The sequence below is a fragment of the Gracilinanus agilis genome, chromosome 1 (assembly GCF_016433145.1).
Source record: "Gracilinanus agilis isolate LMUSP501 chromosome 1, AgileGrace, whole genome shotgun sequence".
Taxonomy (NCBI): Eukaryota; Metazoa; Chordata; class Mammalia; order Didelphimorphia; family Didelphidae; genus Gracilinanus; species Gracilinanus agilis.
This window is the reverse complement of record NC_058130.1, coordinates 64784790-64804523: the sequence shown is the minus strand read 5'-3', so window position 1 is coordinate 64804523 and position 19734 is coordinate 64784790. Positions and strand designations below refer to the sequence as shown.

The 19734-nt window shown below is 41.7% G+C and overlaps 1 protein-coding gene across 1 annotated transcript in view; it reads left to right on the top strand.

The window, feature by feature from the left end:
* The window catches only part of RAB43 (RAB43, member RAS oncogene family), a 28120-nt gene extending 9438 nt beyond the window's left edge, over positions 1 to 18682 (top strand). Inside the window, 2 exon segments of the mRNA XM_044656887.1 lie at positions 15276 to 15459; positions 18297 to 18682. Of these exon segments, the coding sequence (XP_044512822.1) occupies positions 15276 to 15459; positions 18297 to 18547 (435 nt within the window). The 3' untranslated portion in view covers positions 18548 to 18682.
* The last annotated feature ends 1052 nt before the right edge of the window (positions 18683 to 19734 follow it).

The following is a 19734-nucleotide window of genomic DNA, read 5'->3' as shown; positions in this document are numbered from 1 at the left end:
AGGACAACAAAAAACATTTTATTACTTAGTACCTTGAAGATTTTTGACATGCCAGATTAATGGTATTATCAGCACCCTCACAGCCTGATTGATACCTGGGGAGACTAGGATCACAGAAAATGGAATGATCTAAGGGGAACTGTAAGAAATGAGTCCCTTTCAACAAATGAGGAAATTCAGACCCAAAAAGAAGCCTGGCTCTTGTCTCCAGATCTCCCCTTGGTTCCACCCCTGCACTGCCTCCAGGTAGCAATTGGGGAAATGATCCCTCTGAAGTAAATTCATTCCTTGTTATTACTTTCAAGTCTGCAGGGCCAGCAGCTACCAGCATGGCTTTAAAAGAGGTTCTGCTGGGCCTTTGGAACGAATAGATAAGAAATGTTTCTTGTTAATTGTGCTGTGTGCAAATGCTTAGGCTCTTTATCTGAGAAGATTGAATAATTGTTAGCCTGGTGACCCTGAATAAGTCAGCTATATACCCTCCTGGCAACTCCCTAAAGGGCTTAGCTAAGGAGTCATGGCAAGATAGCTTGGTGGCTACATTAAGAATTTAAAATCTCATTTATGGCAAACTCAGGTCAGGCAAATCTTTTTTTTCCATTAAAAATATTGTCTTCAATCTTAGAATAATAACTGTATTGGTTCTAAGGCAGAAGAGTGGGAAAGGGGGTAGGCAATTGGGGTAACTCCACACCACTAGGACCTTTCTTAGATCACATTTGAAACCAGGACCTTCCATTCTTGAGACCTGGCTCTCTACCCACCAAGCCACCTGGCTGCCTCTCCTCCCCACCCTACCCAGGCAAATATTTTCGGTAAAGGATATGTATTTATACACATACATTAGAAAAAGCCAGAATGTATTCAGAACTAAATCTGGCCAAGAGTTGAAGTTTATATCTCTTATTGGAAATAAATTTGATAATATTTTTGGTTGAAAATCATGCATGATCCTTGCATCTCTGCACCTTGGTCCACTCCTCCATCCTTAGTAGACCTTGATTTACTCCTGTGAAATAATGGAATTGGATTTCTGAGACCTCATCTAGAACAGTCTAGGATTCTACTTTCACAATAGGCACAAATGAACTCAAGACTTAGTCTGGTTTGAGGACAAAAATTGGCCATTTTTGTTGAAAATAGTCTTTTAGACCCATGAGTAGCTTTCACAATGACCAGTTTGTATCAGGTGGATTGACAGGAGCCTTGCCCTTACAACCCAAAATTCCTAAAGGCTTTAAAGTACTTATTCCCTTGTTTCAGTGGTGGCCAGTTCTTCATGACCCCATTTGGGGTTTTCTTGGCTAAGATACTGGAGTGGTTTATCATTCCCTTATGGCAGGGGTCGGGAACCTTTTTGGCCGCAAGAGCCATTGCCACATTTTTTAAAATGTAATTTCTGAGAGCTGTACACTGCTCACAGTGCAGCTCCTGTAACAGCGCCTGAAAAAAATGGACTTTATGGCTCCTGCAGAAAGAGTTATGGGAATGGCAATTATGGAATTACCGGAATTCTCTTCTGGATGAGGAAACTGAGGCAAATCAGGGTTAAATGACTTATCCAAGTGTCTTCCCGACTCCAGGCCTACCTCGTTCTTGTACAGTGTACCACCATAAAGTGTATAAGGTGACACAAATAATCTTGACTCCATAATCTGGCATGAAGAATAATATTATGTCAGCTAATGTTGGACCTTTGACAGCACTAGTAGACTTTTTTCATTCATTCATTGCCAGACAAAAATGTTTGGCTCCCCAGAGAAATGAAGATTTTATTTTTTTTGCTTTAATTTTCCATGGGCAGAAGGGGCTAAACTCTTTCCCCAACTGCTTGGGATCGCTGTGCATTTCTGAGGACTTTACTTTAATATTTTCATCATCTTTTTATTCTCTTTAATTTTTTTTTGCTGTTTTCTATGTTGACTTTTGAATCTGGCTCAATCTCTTTAGAAATAGACAATTCAAATAAGTGTTAATTCATTTAATGGACTTTGAATTTGGACTTGAAGACCTGGATTCTATTCCTACTTTTAGCTCTGAGACTTTGGCTGGTGAGTTCACTGCTCAGGTCCTGGTTTTCCCTACAAGTAAAATGAGAGTTGGAAGTAGATTTCTAAGGTCTTCTAATAGTAAAATCCTGTCATCCTGATCTATATGTAAGGCCTTGTACAGGGTGAGACAAAAGATGAGTAATATGTAGTCTCTCTCCTAAGGGAGCTTGTAAATAGCTAGTTTGCCTATAGATAGTGCTTTAAGGTTTGCAAGGAACTTTACAAATATTATTGGATCCTTACAACATTCCTGGGAGGTAGGTGCTATTATGCCTGTTTTACAGATAAAGAAACTGAGGCACAGCTAGTGTCTAAAGACAGATTTACAGAGACCTTATGAGGGCCCTAGCCACCGAGCCACCTAACTGCCACATGTTCAAAATATGAATTCAATATGGGGTTGCATTTATATGTATCTTTTTTTTTTAAACCCTTAACTTCTGTGTATTGGCTCCTAGAGTGGTAAGAGTAGGCAATGGGGGAGGTCAAGTGACTTGCCCAGGATCACACATAGGAAGTGTCTAAGGCCAGATTTTAACCTAGGACCTCCAGTCTCTAGGCCTGACTCTCAATCCATTGAGCTACCCAGCTGCCTCATGTATCTTTTTAAAAAATTCTTGCCTTGTCTTAGAATCAATACTATGTATTGGTTCCAGGGCAGAAGAACAATAAAGGCTAGGCCATGGGGTTAAGTGACTTGCCCAGGGTCAAACAGATAAGATATATCTGAGTACAGATTTGAACGGAGAACCTCCCATCTATGTATCTTTTTATAGAAAGAAGACTCTATAGATAGGGAGCCAAGCCTAGAGTTAGGAAGATTCACCTTCCTGAGTTCAAGACAATAGCTGTGGTGATCCTGGGCAAGTCCGGGCCTGTTTGCCTCAGTTTACTCATCTGTCAAATGAGCTAGAGAAGGAGATGGCCAACCACTCCAGTACATTTGCCAAGAAAACCCCAGTTGGGGTCATGAAGAGTTGGACAGACTGAAAAGCAATAAACTTTGCTCAGTTTTTTGTACCACTTCTTATCTAGACCACTATAAAAACTGGTTGATCTTGAAGCTCTCTCCAGTCCATCCCCTACATTGCTGGCAGGTTCGAAGGCACTACTGATCTGATCATAGCTCCCTTAAATTTTCAGGGGCTCCCTTTTGCTCATGGGATAAAAACCAGATGCCTGACATTTAAGGTACTACAGCTCTCACCTTTCGTCTCTTCTCCCCCTGACCTCTGCATTTGAACCAAACCTGGGACTACTAGCTCTTCTCTGAACTCCTACCTCCCTGCCCCCCTGCACAAGGCATTCATATATCCATGCCTGCCCCTTACCTCTTTGTATTGATTCTAAGACCAGAAGATAAGGTTGTTTGTTTGTTTTTTTAATGTATAGTCATAGGATAAAGAAAGTAGATTAAAAAGAGATCCAGAGAAGCAGGGGGGACTCCCAGCATCTGAGAATGGAGAGAAGGGGGGGGGGATCTTCTACCTTGTCTACCTTTGTGGGGTAGATAACAATTCCTTCTTGTGGTTCCTTTTTGGTCCCAGTGGAAGGTGTTAGGGAAAATTCCCATTTGTATGGGCTCTTTTAGATCATGCTTGCTTGGAGAGGGAGGGAGAGAGAGAGAATGAATCAGGAATCAGGACAGGCTTGCATAATTATGAAGTTGTTTGGGGAATGTTCCATTTTGGCCCCAGCCTTCTCTTTTTGGTTCCTTTTCTTCTAACCTGCAGAAGAAGCATTTGTTCCCTGCTATGTGCAGGCACTATGCTAAGCACTTACACATATTATCTCATTTGAAAGTCACCTGAGGTAGGTGTTGTCCTTATTCTCATTTTATGAATGAGGAAACAGAGTTTTTGTGACTTGCCCAGGGACATACAACTTATAACTCTGAGGTTATATTTGAACTCAGGTCTTTCTGACTCTTTATCAACCACCTAACTGCCTAATTTCCCTGTTTCAAATGTTCTTTCCTTTCCTCTTCCCTCTCCTTTCAGAAAAGAGCCCAAGAAATTCATTCACCCTGAGATCTGATAAGAATGAATATTTGAGAGGAATCTACATTTTCATGGGAAGGCAAAACCCTTTTTTAAACCACCTTGCTGACTCTTTTCCTAATGGTAGAATGGTCCAGCCCAAAAGACAAACAGTAGTGAGCTTTAGAGGGCTAGTTACCTCAGTTTCTTCCCAGAAACTGTAGCCTTCATCCTTCAGTTAGTTAAAATCAGAAGTTGAACTGGTCATGCCTACCCAGTGTACCTAATAATTTGGTCTGTGGCTGGTTTGGAAGTCCATCCTTTGAGAAGTGAGCCTGGACAGTCAGACTTCCACAAAAGGGTTGTGGGTAGACTCAGGTCACAGATGACACTCCCAATTCTGATTCATCTTGTCCTAGGAGGTGATGAAAAATAGCAATTTCTATTTGGGTCAGTGTGACCAGTTTTCACAAGGGTTGTCCTGGGAACAGAGTTTTCTGAGTTTCTTTTCTAGTTTGGAGAGAAGCAAGGAAATTTCCACTGTCCCTTTTACTGGAGAGAAAAATGGTTCAACCAAAACCACCCCTTGTTTAGATGGAGGGGGAGGGGGTTTAGCCAAAAGTGCTATAATTGAACTGGCTGTGTCCTGTTAACCTTAATAAGCAAGGATAATTTTGTACAGAAATAAAATAAGAATTTTACTCAGTGGGAACATTATTAAATCCCTAGAAAGCACTTCCTTGGCCTAGCTGTTCTTTTTATCCCTGTTTTAGGGCTTGGTTGTTTTTGTTGTTTTTTTAGAGGAAGTACTATCCTCAGCAGTTCCACAACAGAAAGATGCCAATAAATACAAAAGAAACACCTTCTAGTCATCCTTAGCTATTGGCTGTCTACATGGTACCCCATAGGAGAAAAGAAAAAAAAGACCTAATGTCTGCATATTGTAGCTACTTGCCATTAATGATAGACCTTGGTTAAGTGGGAGACAATGACTGAATAAAAAGAGCTTACCGAGAATCAAGGGCAGCTAGCTGTCTCAATGGATAGAGGTCCAGGCTTGGAGACAGAACATCCTGGGATGAACAGATGTCATCAGATGCTGGCAAATGTCAAGTAGGATTTGAGTTCAGGTCATCTTTAAAAAAATTTTTTAAGCCCATACCATCTCTTCTGTCTAAAAATCCATACTAAGTGCTGGTTCCAAGGCAGAAGAGTGGTAAGGGCTAGGCAAATGGAATTAAGGGACTTACCCAGGGTCACATAGCTAGGAAGTATCTGAGGCCAGATTTGAACCCAGGATCTCCTATATCCAGGCCTGGCTCTCTATCCATTGAGCCACCTCGCTGCCCCTGGGTCTTCTTGACTCCAAGTCTAGCACATAAGGAAGGAAAGAAATGAACATCTATTAGGAGGTAGGTGCTAAGCCCCATTCCAGTACTGGAACCATGATTAAATTAAATTCTGTTAATTAACCTTGTTGCTGGAAGCCCCAAGCTATAGTACTTCCTACAGTATTCCTGCAGTCCTAATCATTAGCATCTTTCTGGAGGAAGGAAATAAGCCAGGGGTAGGTAGCTAAGTTGTCCAGTGGATAGACTGAATAAAGGCCTGGAGTCAGGAAAGATCTGAATTCATACCCAGCCTTGGATACTAATAGCTGTGTGACCCTGGGCAAGTCATTTAACCCTATTTGCCTCAGTTTCCTCAACTGTGAAATAAGCTGGAGAAGGAAATGAATCAAGAAAACCCCAAATGGAGTCATTAAAAGAGTCAGGCACAACTGACCAAAAGAACTACATGCTGGGCACTGTGCTAAGCATTCCACAAATACTAACTCATCTTGACCCTAACATCTAACACATTCATCACTAATCCTGGAGGATAGGTGGTACAATTGCCTAATTTTACTGTTGAGGAAACTGAGGCAGATAGTGCTTAAGTGACTTGGTCACATGGCTACTGAGTGTCTGAAACTGGATTTGAGCTCAGGAATGCCTAACTTCAGGCTCATCACTGTCCACTGCACATCTAGCTGCCCAGCTGACTTGTTGGTCTGACCATGTCTAGTGTGCTAAGTGCCAAGGGATGATGACACCATCAGTCAGCGTGCTCCTTTTGAGTTGAATCTCTAGGGCTTCTGGAGTTCCTGGTGCTCAAGCCTCTGCTTGGAACCCTTCCAGTGAGGGCAAGCTTCTTATCTCAGCAGCCTGCTCCTTTGTTTGCAGCTCTGATGATTAGGAAGTCCTTTTCTTAACTGAGAAGAAATCTACCTCCCTCTATTAGCATCTATTGGTCCCTAATTCCTCTTTCTGGAGCAACAGAAGGGTATCAGAATTCTTCCACTTTGAAATATCTGAGAACAGCTTAAATGCTCTTCTCTTAGGTTCACTGTTGCCCAGGAACCATAGTCTTGAAGTTAACACTCTTTATATCATTGTAAATTTGCCTAGAGTTTAAATCTGAAGACTCACCCCACACACACACACACCCCCCAGGCCTCTGCAACCCATAAAAGTCCTTTCTGTGCCCTCCTTGACTGTCTGCTGAGGGCGAGGTAGAGAGGGAAATGCAATTAATTCATTTCTTCAAATATTATTAAACTTCCTCCTTCTCAGGGTGATCTGGACAGTTTCCAAGGTTACTTCCTTTGAGGCCCTAGGATCCTTCCTAGTTTTGGAAGGTTTCCCACCTTTGCTCAATGTAGTCCCCTCTCCCCAGAAGTCAACAGTCCAGGGATTTACCTTGGAGGTTGAGGCTCTTTTGTCCTGAAAAGGGGACACAAACCTGGAGAAAGGTTGAAGGCTGAAGATTTATTAAACAAGCCTGTGTTATGTGTGTTGGGGGGTTGGTGGATAAATTTTATAATCCAAAGTCCGTGTTGGTTCGCTTGGTTTGTTTAGATAACGTAGGCAGAGAACTGTTCAAATAGGATGTGCGGAGGGGGAGTCCATGTGGCTGTTTAGACTTGGCACTTGTTTTAAGTAGTTTGAAGTCTATCATGTGATCCCATAGTTTGTTTTGAGATGGGGATGGGTAGGGAGAAACAATTTCAGAAAGATAGAAGCTGGCGGCATCAACTCTGTGTATGTGTCTGTGTCTATTTATTAATCAACCTGGGGTTTCCAAGAGCAGTTGCTGGCACTTAGGAATTAGGAATTGGGCAAAAGAGAGAAGAGGAAACATCTACCACCACAACCACTGCCACCCCCAAAAAGAAAAGGGAAATTCAATTTAGAAAAGGAAGAAGAGAGGCAAGAATGTTTCAGACCATACTAAGATACTAGGGATGGGATGGGGAAAGGGCTAAGTTTGAGATTGTTAAGATTATAGAGAATAAAAGGGTTGTTGTGCCAGGCAGAATATTCAAAGGAATAGGTAGGACCCAGGGCAAAAGTGGAGGCAACAGGGGAAATCTCCTTCGATTTCTGGGAAGAGTGAGACAGTGATGAAAAGAAAGGGAGCAAGGCTCTGACTTGTCCTCAACAGCCCAAGATAATTCTGGACTGAGAACTGTCTACCTGTTTTGGTCCTCACTTTGCTGCTCCCTAAAGTGAACACTTTCTAATCAGTCTCATTAAACTTTACATCTAGCTCTCCCCAGGGCTTCTTAGGAGACCCAAGTATCAGGGCCTGCCTCTTAATCAGAGGGCTGGGATTTCATATTGTGCTAGAGCCCTAATAAAAATAGGGATCTAATTAAGTAGATAATTGGCTAGTGGCTTAGATGGTGGTAGTCACGTGGGTCTGTGCCATGATGGGAGTGGCCAAGTAATTAACTTCCTCTTTTCCTTCCCATTGTTTATTCATCCTCTTGGGGGTGGGGGGCATATGGTGGGTCAGCCCCATAATGAAATAATGTCTAGTTTCCAAGTTCTGTTCTTGGAAAGCTTGGTAAGTGGCATTTCTGCCATTTTGACTCTTCACTGCCTTCCATTGTCCTAAAGTTCTGGCAAAAGATTTATAGATGAACCCATGGTGCCTAGCAGAGAAGGTTCTTCCTACTGTTTACCTCTTGTTTTTTGGGGGTTTTTTTGTTTTTAAAGCAAACTCACATTCTTACCTGAATATGGATAGGTCAAAGGTACCCGTACCCATAAACTAGGAGCTGGGTCAGACCTCCTCTTAGAGCATTCAGTGGCGGTGGGCTGCACCATTGTAAAATTGAGCAAGGATTTACCAAGAGTAATAGAGTCTCTTCTGAGTTCATCTGATTTGGTACTACTTTTTGCAGATGAGAAAAGAAAAGCCCAAAGATGGGAAATGGCCTGCCTAAAGCTGTGTACACAGGTAGTAAGTGGCAGATGCTATATTCTTCCCACTGTATTAATCTCACACACTTGCTTTTATAGAGGAAGAAACTTGGTCTAAATATGTGAAATACTGATTTACTGAAGGCCACACATCAAGTTAGCAACAGCTAGAACCCAGATTCCCACTAACAGTCTTCATAATCCCACACTCCTTTGATGGCAGTGGTCCCACCCTCATGGTTTTTTTAGGGCTATATACCCCCACCCCATGGAAGTTTATACTTCAGTAGTGAGAATGTAAAAATAGCCATACTGGGCCCATCTCCAAAGCCACTTACTCTGGCCTTTGTTTGGTCTCTGAGGACACCATGGGTCAAATAGGAGAATCATGACTATCCTTTTTGATAAATTCAGAGGTAGAGAGAAATAAGATCATGTCCCGCCTCTACTGGTTCTTAGCTGGGTATGAACAAGAGCAATTTACTGACTCTCTGGGTCTGTTTCCTTTTCTCAAGGTGATCTCTATAAAGTCATTGTCATTGCCAATATTTTGTGCTTATATGCCATTTTAAAAATTCCTAACCTTCTGTCTTAGAAATCAATACTATGCATTGGTATATATATATATATATACATATATATATATATACTAAGACAGAAGAGCAGTAAGGGCTAGGCAGTGGGGGATGAGTGACTTGCCCGGGGTCACACAGCTAGAAAGTGGGCAAGACCATATTTGAACCCCCTCTCCAAGCCTGGCTCTATCCATTGAGCCACCCAACCACCCTCAACTTCTATGGACTTATGTCCATCTTTTCTTTAAGCACTTAAATCTATTATCCTTGTTCATATTTTCTTTGAGATCATTTCTATTTTCAGGCTTGACTGCCTCCCAGAATACCAAGTTTATTCCTTGCTTGTCCTAAATTTACATCTTTCAACTTCAGTGAGTCTTTGAAAGCTCTTGTGGAAATAAGGATCTGGGCTAGGTAGCTAGGGGATACTAAAGAACATTAAGTGATCGCCTGCCCCTCAAAGCTTGTTTGACTCGCTTAGAACATGGCTTGTCATTTCTGGTGAGAAAAAGAGGGTAGGGGGATAGCAGTCAAGAAGACAAGCCTCTTGAGGCTAAAGAGGCTAAGAAAATCTTTATGGATAAATTGTGGGTTTGCTTTAAAAAAAAGACAAACAAACCAGGAAGCCTTAAGGGATGTCATACCTGGATTATAGATACATTTACTATTTGACATCAATTAAACACTGTTTTATGAGCTGGTAGTTTTTTATTGTCTCTTTTTAACTCATTATTTTTCATATCATATATCATATATAACATCCTTTTCCAAATTCTTTCCCCTTCCATTCATTGCAAAAGCAAGCAAAATGATATCAATTAATCATACATTTAAAAAGGGCAGCTAGGTGGTTCAGTGGATAGACCCAAGCCTGGAGATGGGAGGCCCTGGGTTCAAATCTGATCCCAAACACTTTCTAGCTATGTGACCCTGGGCAAGTCACCCCCACCTTTTACCTAACTCTAAGACAAAAGGTAAAGTCTTAAGGGGAAAAAACATGCATGTAAAGTCATGCAAAACATTTCTAATTAGTCATAGAAAAAAAGTGAAAAATTATACTTCAGTTTGCATTCAAGGGCTCATCAGTTCTCTCTGGAGGTGGATAGATAGCATTTTTCCCCATCCCGAATCCTTTGAAATTGTCTTGGATCATTGTATTGATCAGAGTAGCAGGTCCCAGATCATCATTACAACATTGCTACATAATGATTTCCCAGTTCTTCTTGCTTCACTTGGCATCAGTTCATATGGATCTTACCATGTTTTTTTGGAAATTACCCCATTTGTTTTTTAAACTCTTATCTTTTGTCATAGAAAAAATACTTTGTATTTGGTCACACAGCTGGGAAATCATATTTGAACCCAGGACTTGTCCATCTCTAGGCCTAGTTCTCTCTGTCCCTTGAACCCCCTCCATTTTTTTTAAATTTAATTTTTAAAAAACCCATATCTTCCATCTTGGAGTGGTAAGGGCTAGGCAATGGGGGTCAAGTGACTTGCCCAGGGTCACACAGCTGGGAAGTGTCTAAGGCCAGATTTGAACCTAGGACCTCCCATCTTTAGGCCTGGCTCTCAATCCACTGAGCCACCCACCTGCCCCCCCCTTTAATTTTTTATAGCACAATCCTAAAGCATATATAACACACATACACTCCATCCTATAATACAATTTGTTTAGCCATTTCCCTGATGGGCATCCCCTCAATTTCTAATTCTTTGCTACCACAGAAAAAGCTGCTATAAATATTTTTGTGCATCTAGGTTCCTTTCCTTTGTGTGATCTGAGATAACTTCAGGAAAGTGGTGGATTCTAAATACTTAAAGGGATATTATAACAAATAAGGAGCAGAGCTTGAAGGTCTAAGTCACTGATGGGCAAACTATGGCCACTACAGCCTGCAGGCCAGATGAGGCCCCCCAAAATGTTCTATCCATCCACAAGACATTATTCCTAATCTGAGTAGGATACAATACAATGAAACAAAGAGTTGCCTTAGAAACAGACTGACAAATGAGCATTTCCTTTCTTTTGGCCCCCTCTTTAAAAAGTTTGCCCATCACTGGAGTGGTACAGAGGATTCTTACATTATCTTCCAGCCTGACTTTTCCAGGAATATAATAAGCTAAGGGAGTTGACAGAACAGGAAGAAAGACCTTGTTTCAAATTCCATCTTAGATATTAACCCAGGCAAGTCACTTAACCTCTCCTGCCTCAGTTTCCTTATCTGTAAAGTGGAGGTAATAGCACCTGCTTCTCAGGGTAGTTGTTAGGACCAACTGTATGTAAAGCATTTGTATACTATGTTAGCTACTATTATTCACTTATGGTTTTCCATATAACTATTAGAGGAAACATGTAATTTCTTATCTATTACATGTTTGCTTATGAATTATTTTCTGTTCTCAACTATTTTGCATTGAAATAGGGGCACCCCCCATTTATTCTTTTTTCATTTATTCATGGTTACATGATCTTATTGTCTCCTTCCCCTCTTCCCTTCCCACTCCTGGAGTTGACAAGCAATTCCACTGTTTTCCCCATTTCTTTAGTCACCTTAGAATCATAGATCTGGAGTTGGGAAGGGCCCTTAAAGACTCTCCCATTTTATAGATGAGAAAACTGAGCCCAGAGAAGGGGAATTGGCCCGCCTTGGATCACATAACTAGTGAGGGAGGTAGGATGTGAAAGTGGGTCTTTCTGGGTTCAGCCCACTTCCTTTCTAAGAGCCCTCTCAGGTCTAAGTCTGGGGGAATACTAGTTTAGAGAGGCACAATGTTCTTGGAGTTGGAAAACACTGTGAAAATGATGTGTTTACCAGTGAGATTTCATCATTCATCCCAGCCAGTAACTGATGTAATCTCTGAAGCATGTGTCATTGTTATTGTGCTAGATGGTCATTAGACATAAAGAAAGGGAAAAGGAGACAGCCTTGAAGAGTGGAAAGAGATTTAGCCTCAAGCATCTGCTGGTGAGACTAGGTGATACAGTAGGGGTAGAGCACTGAGTCATCTTCCTGAGTTCAGATTTTAACTCAGGACACTAGCTGTGTGACCTTGGGCAAGTCACTTAGCCCTGTTCAAGCAAGTGACAAACTACTCCAGAAAACCCCAAACCAGGGACTAAGGGACAATGACTCTCAGTTGGAATTCTGGCTCTGACTGGTATTGGTTGTGTTAGTTAACTTCAGTAATAGTTTGTTTCCTCTTCCATAAAATGGGTAGATTAATTTGTAGAACCATTATAAGGGGGACAGCTGGGTGGCTCAGCGGATTGAGAGCCAGGCCTAGAGATGGGAGGTCCTAGGTTCAAAATTGATCTCAGATACTTCCTAGCTGTGTGACCCTGGGCAAGTAATTTGAGCTTAACCCTCACTGCTCTTCTCCCTTAGAACCAACTCACAGTATTGATATAATAATAATATAATTATATATAATATAATGTATAATATATTATAACACATAATATATACTTTCTTACAATCCAGTAGTATGCCATTACATTCACGCATCAGGATTTGTTCAACCCTTCCTTCAGCAGAGATTCAGTATTTTTATTGTGGTCCCTCTATTGTATCCCCTTCAAAGGGGATATAATATATATAAAATAATATAACATAATAATAAGATAGAAGGTAAGGGTTATGTAAAAAAAACCATTATAAGGAAAATTCTGTTGAAGTTATTCTTATTGCTCCTGCTAAACCATTTCTGAGGATAAAATCTCCCAAAAGATAAGACATACTATGAGTTTAGGAGAGAGCTAGAAGTTTCTTGTTAACAAATAACTTAATACAAAATAACTTGTATAAGATCTAGGAAATAATGAAACATCTTTAGCACAGAGAAAAGGGAGGCTACTTTGAAAGAATAATTGTATACATTATCAGGTGTGGTCACTGTCTTTGCTAAATTGAAAGAGAAAACTTGTGATTGAGGAAAGAGCCGAATTCAAATTTTACTTCCTAGCAAGTCACTATTAGACCTCAGTTTATTTTTCTTGTAGAATTCAGGGTTTGGACTTGATTTCCAATCAGAATTCGTATGTTTGGTCTATAAATATTTAAATGTATCCTGTAGTTAAGTTTGCTTTCTTAACACCTAGCACTAAGGAAATGGGAATTTTTAGGGTGGGAAGAAGAAGAAAGGTAAAGTTGGAAGAGGGACAAGGCAAGGGACTTCCAGTGCAAGACAAACCAACATTTTGACCCTGGTCTCTCCTCCTGGAGGCCAAGGCACCTGAATCCCACCTGATCTTAGAGCAGGGATAAGCTGGCTAGCTACATAAGGTAAACTTGCTCTGAGTTGGCAATAGAAGAGTAAGTACCAAAAGCTAGCAGCAATCAAGGTTAAGGGACTTGCCTAGGGTCACACTGCTAGGAAGTGTCTGAGGCCAGATTTGAACCTAGAGCTTTTCAACTCCAGGCATTAAAATTAAAACAAGTTTTAGGGTAAAGAAAGATGTAATTTCCCCCTGATTTAGCCAATCATATGATTGGTATATTATATTTTTGTGTGTATATATGTATATATACATTCTACATGTGAAGAAATTGAAGCCTAGAGAGGTTAAATAATTTGCCCAAACATCCTATAAGTGCCCAAACATATAAGTGGCAGGCCCAGGATTCTAAACTAAGTCCTCTAGTGGTAAACCCACTATTCCGTATTTTATTGTGGTAGAATATAAAAACATTTTGGTGGGAATTGTTCATTGGGTTCATTGATCCCTAACTTTTAGTCTTGGGACCCCACTTGGATCTCTTCACAACAAATATCCATATATATTCTCCTACCCTCAATGAGAAGAAAGAGAACAAAGTCCTTGTAACAGATACATATGCAAAATGTCTCAATCTGCACCTATTAGGAAGTGTTGCATGTTTCATCACACTTCATTTGTATTGAAAATAAAGAACTAAGTCTCTCAAAAGTTACAACAAAATTGTTTTGATTCTCTTTTCACTGTGCATCAGTTATATAATTCTTCCCAGACTTTTTGGGAGGGGAACAGTCCAGATGAAATTTAATGTTGCCTCCTACCTGGGCAACAATCTTATTTTCCTAGAGGACCAAACAACTTAGTCATCTCTTTCCCTAAACTTCTAGAGAAAATACTGAAAAGCTTCTTACTTTCTTACAATCCAGTAGTACGCCATTACATTCATACACCAGGATTTGTTCAACCCTTCCCTCAGCCAAGATTCAGTATTTTTATTGTGGGTCCCTCTATTGTATCCCCTTCAAAGGGAATTCCTGTTCATGGGCAGTTTTATAGGTTTATCCTAGGTAGTATCACTGTTGGCCTTGGGAAAGGCAGGAAGAAGCAGAGACCATTAAGATACTCATGTTATGCCATACGTCATATCTACCCATAGCAACAGTACAAACAGAATGGAGGGGTGGAATTGGGCAGACACAATACCTACTGAGGTCAGATAGACAAGATGTCCCCTATGGACAACGATGTGGCAAGAAAGGCATTTCCACCAAGCTAGGTGGGTAGACTCTTGCCCCGGGGGCCATCTTGGATTCTGGATGTTTCTCAGTTTCTGAGTTTTGTGGAGATTTATGAATATTTTATTAATAATCTAACAGACCTAACTAAAAGGTACTAACTGGCTGGCTCCCAGGAACAAAAGAGGAAGGAGTTAATATATAAAATATAAATATAAAACAATGTGACCAAGCAAAGTAGAGGTGCAGGAGAGATTAAAGGGAATTTTGGGAAAACTAAGGGACTTATGGGGGATGAAGTCCATGGTTCAAAATCTCCATTTATACAGTTTGAAAGGTGGGTTTCTGCCACTGACTTGTGAGCAGAAGAGCTTAGATCCTTAGATCCGCAATAAATGGGATTTCTACTTTAGAAATGAATCTCATCCAGAAGACCCATTTCAGTGGTATGGAAACGGTAGCCCAGGGCACTGGAGAGAGACTGGAGATTGGGGTGGGGGGAAGAGGGCAGCTTTTCTTACACTAAATTCCACGATTATCAAAAATGGAAAAACCAAATTGTAACTCCTAGGACCTTGGCCCAAGGTAAACATTAACTCAAGTGCCCACTGCCCCATGCTCACTGGGGGCTATGTAATGCACCCTGTGCCCAATTCCTTGGTCCCAGGATTCAAGCTTTAGGATCTTCCTTAATGTTAGGCTGATCAGGGGTAATGAGCAGATCTCCAACAAGGATACCATCTGTTCCCCAGGGGTCCTGACCAACGAGGCCAGCAGAGTCCTTCCTTGCTGTCAGGGAGGCTTCAATCCAGGCTGCAAACAGCAAGGTTCTTCCTGTTCAGTTCAATAGTGAGCAAAGCCCTTGACTTAAGATTATCTCCCTTGGTTTCATCTGTTTCTCACAATTAACCCATTTCCCACCTCCTACTGAACCCCTCATTAAACCTCTTCCCTGTTTTCGTACAGCTTCAAATCTGGGACACTGCTGGCCAGGAGCGTTTCCGCACCATCACGCAGAGTTATTACCGAAGCGCCAATGGAGCCATCCTTGCCTATGACATCACCAAAAAGAGCTCATTCCTCTCTGTGCCTCACTGGATCGAGGATGTCAGAAAGTATGCAGGCTCCAACATAGTCCAGCTGCTGATTGGTGAGTTGCTTTCTCCTTCCTGGCAGTCTAATCAGTTCACTATAGGCATTTATTAAATACCTATAGTGTGCCAAATGTTTTGCCCATCTAAACCAAAGAAGGCTGTTATGTCATAGCCAAATGCCCTTGTTTTACAGGGAAGGCCCAAATGCATCATGGCAGAGTTGGGATTTGAACCCAAATATCCTCACTTTTGTAGTCTTCCTCAGAACCCTTAGAGTAAAAATGAGATCTACTCTATGGGCACCACAGAATAAGCATCTCAAAGCCAGGGATTTCTTAAAGTGTGATCTGAGACTGGGGCTGTGGGCTTGCTGAGAGGATGGGAGTAGAAGAAAGTCAGGGCAGTCATTGTTAAAAATGTGAGATACAGAGTCAATTAATTAGCTTTTGATCTGTAGTAGGTTCTGAAATTTCAAGCTTGGATCTGAGAATCAGACCTGGAAAGGGCCTGAAAAGTCTTCAATCCCAGTCCCCTTATTTTATTTTAAAACAGAAGATCCGAGACATGAAATGATTGCCCATATTCCCCCAGAAGGTAGAGTCAAGATTTGAACCCATCTTCTGACTCCAGAGCCATCATTCTTTTTATTATAGCATTTAGCACCAAAGATTTAAACTTAAACTCACTATGAGATACTGTTTCTCAGCTAGTCCAGAGAGATGCTTTTTTACTGAGAATGCATTTCCTATTGGACCTTATTCCACCTCCATCCTTTCAAGTTCATTCAATAATAATAATTGAGATTCCTTATCTCATTCCTTATGATTATTTCAGGTGTCTCTTTAAACCCCAAGCCCTTTCCCTCCACAGTCACAATCTTTTTTGCTGACTCTGTTGAGCAATTTTTTGAGTTTGTTTGAGCCAACTTTTTGCATCCCCACCTCAAACCTCTTTAAGCTCTTCCCCCCCCCCCCCTCCTTCTCATCTCAAAGGAAACCTTCCTTTTTGCCAAAAGTGCAGATTCTACCTATGTTCTTAATTATGCTTCCAGAATCCCTAGATTCTTGTCCTTTCTCCAGAATTTTGTCCCCTCAATTAGCCATTTGATACATCTTTCATTCTTTCTCTTGGTCTCTGCCCATCTTCTTACAAACATGTTGAGCTCTCCACACCTACAAAGATATCCCTTGACCTTTTTATCCCATCAAACTGCCATGTGTTCTCTTCTTCTCCCATGTTCTTGGAAAAAAGTTTCCATTAGATGCCACCATGATTTTTTACCCACTCACTCATCAAACCTGTGTAATTTGGCTTCTGTTACCACCACCCTATAGAGCTCTGCTCCCAGAGTGATATAATACCCTATTCCCTGCTTACTCTCACAGGATCATAAGTCTAGAACTGAAAAGGACACTTCCCATCTAATCTAGTCACCTAAAGCACTTGGGGAAACTGAGGCCCAGGGAAGTTTAAGCCATCTATCCAAGGTCACACAGATAATCAGTATTAGAGCCAGGATTGAAAGTCAAGTCTTTTGACTCCAAATTTATTGCCCTTTTCTATTGTCTGATAATTCTGCAAGTATGTAGTAAATTCACCATTCGAAGCTGTCCTGCTTGTCTGTTCTGTTCTGCCCTTTCTTCTGTCTTCTACACATTAAAAAACTTTTAGCATCCTTTTGCATCTTGATCATTGCTCCCTGCTTCTTCTCACCTTCCCCCTCCCCAACTGAAAAACAACCCTTAGAGCAGATAAGGCATTGCAAAACAAATTCCCACATTGGCCATTCCAGAGTCATTTTGGGACAGATGTAATTAGTAGGTAGTTTTTCCTTATGGCAAGCTGAAACCTGCCTTCTTGAAATGTCCATTCATCACTGTTGATTCTGACTTGTGGGGCCAAGAGGAATAGATCTCCCATATGACACCCACTTCCATAATCCACAAACAATAAATTGAGGCCAACGTAACACCATGATGAAGTCTTCCTTTCTAAACAGCCCCTGTTTAGAACCTAAATCCTTTAGCAGATTATTGAAATCTCATCTAGTCTTCCATGTCATTTCAAATGCCTTCTACTTGAAACCTTCTGGGCACTCCTCAGCTTCCAGCTCTTTCCTCTCTTGACTCATGGCTTTTTTGGATGTATCTTGGGCCCTTTCTCCTGCATTATAATTGTATCCATTTCATGTATATATTGCACCCCTCTGCTAAATTGTAAGCAAGTTCCACAACCTCAGGGACCTTTGTACCTTCCCCAGCACCCAGTGCACTGTTTGAGAACAAATGATTCTTGTTAGGTTAGTAGAAATAAACTAAGTGGGCAGTAAAAATGGAAAGAAAGGGGATGGATGTGTGTGATGTTATGGAATGAATGAGCATTTACTAAACCTGGCCCTTTGCTAGGTAATTAGGCTTAGGAGATGCAAAGATAGCTTTGATGGGGGCACTTAGGTGGCTTAATGGATAGAGATCATTGAATGGGATCAAATCTGGCTTCAGACACTTTCTAGCTTTGTGATCACAACTGCCAAGCCCTTAATGTTCTTTTGCCTTGGAACCAATATTTAGTAGTGATTCTAAGAAAGAAGGTAAAAGTTAAAAATAGAGCTTTGAGGAACCTAGACAAGTGGAGGAAGAGCAGTATCAGAGACACCTGGAGAAGAGGGAAGTTTCAGGGGGGCAACTAGTTTAATTGTAGGGTTTGGGCAAGATGATAAACACTTAGCTGCTTAAAATCAATGCTGTATGCAGAACTCTTGGGGAGATTTTCTTTCTACTCCATCTGCCTCTTTTCCTGGCTTTCCCTTCCCTTCTGATACCCCAGCCCTTAGGGAAAGAGTCCAGGGAAGATTCCTTTCCCCTAACTTACACAACCTGGCTTCTCCCTCCAGGGAACAAGTCAGATCTAAGTGACCTTCGAGAAGTTCAGCTGACCGAAGCTCAGAGCCTGGCCGAGCACTACGAGATCCTCTGTGCCATCGAGACGTCTGCCAAGGACTCCAGCAATGTGGAGGAAGCCTTTGTGAAGGTGGCCACCGAGCTCATGATGAGGCACGGGGGGCCTGTGTTTAGTGAGAAGAACACAGACAACATTAAACTTGACAGCAAGGACGTGGTGGAAGGCTGGGGCTGTGGGTGCTGATGGCGGTGGGGCCAGGAATGATAGACAGTGCTGATACTGTAGTTTCCTTTGACTTAATGCTAAGTAGTATCCTTGCAATAACTCCTGCCCCAGGACAAGGGGACCAACGATTCTGTAGTAGCCAGAGCAGTTATGATTGTGCTTTGCTGATTTTTTTTTCCTTTTTAAAGGGACATAGTTAAGGCAGTCTCCTGCTATGACCATAATATATAAAGGGGACGTTTCCCCTGAAGGAGGGATTGTGGGGAAGGGTTTAATTTAGCCTCCTCTGGCTCTTTTGCTATAGGGAAGACCCATAGGCTTACTGATTTGGTCTAGATGCAGAAAGGAGGAAGGGAGGCCAGAGCATCCTTCCCCAAATTCATTTGAAGAAAAGTATTTTCTACCCAGACTCCTTTGCCTGTGACCCTTTAAATCTTTCGCATTTCAGGAGCCATCCAAGCTCCTAAAATCTGATGGGGCAAGTAGAGAGAATAGTCTTCAGCTCTGAAAGGGAGAGAGAATACCCAGTGAGATCTCAAGGTACTACCTTCTCTATCTCCATCCCCTCCACCCTCACTTCCCCTCCCCATCCTGGTTTCTGTCATGATTATTTTGATCATTCAGATTATAATGAGGCCAAGGGCTTTTTTTAGGTCAGCTACTTAGTGGCCCACCTGGGTGAAATGGGAGTTTGAACAGGGTTTAGAGCCTTTTTTCCCTCCCCATGTGTTTAGTTTTTATACTGCTTTGACTGGTTGTGTCCAGGAGATTCTAGTTACTTCAGGTTTCTTTTCTTGGCCCAAGGTGAAATCTGCCCTTTCCAGAGCCACTCCTTCTGTAAAGAGAATCAGATGAGCAGGGGTGTGTGTGGTGAGTGCCATCTTGGCACCCATCAGCTCAGCCCTTCTCTCCTGGGTTTGAATCCTGAGGACATCAAGCATGGGGGTGGGTAGAGCCCAGTCTCAGACTTGTTCTAGCTTTAGGAGGCTTTGCTCTGTCTTGTCTTACTTTGGCTCCTAAGCCTCAAAATCCCTCTCCCTCTTAGCCCAGGATTTTGTATTCCTACTGATTCCAGGCCTTTCCTTTGAGGCTAGTTCATCAGCTAAAATGTTCCAAGGAACAGGTATGGAAGGCAGGAAGGCAGGCCCCAGGCAAGAACAAGAAGAGTTCAGTTGGAATTCCCCCAAACAAGCTATGATCATGAT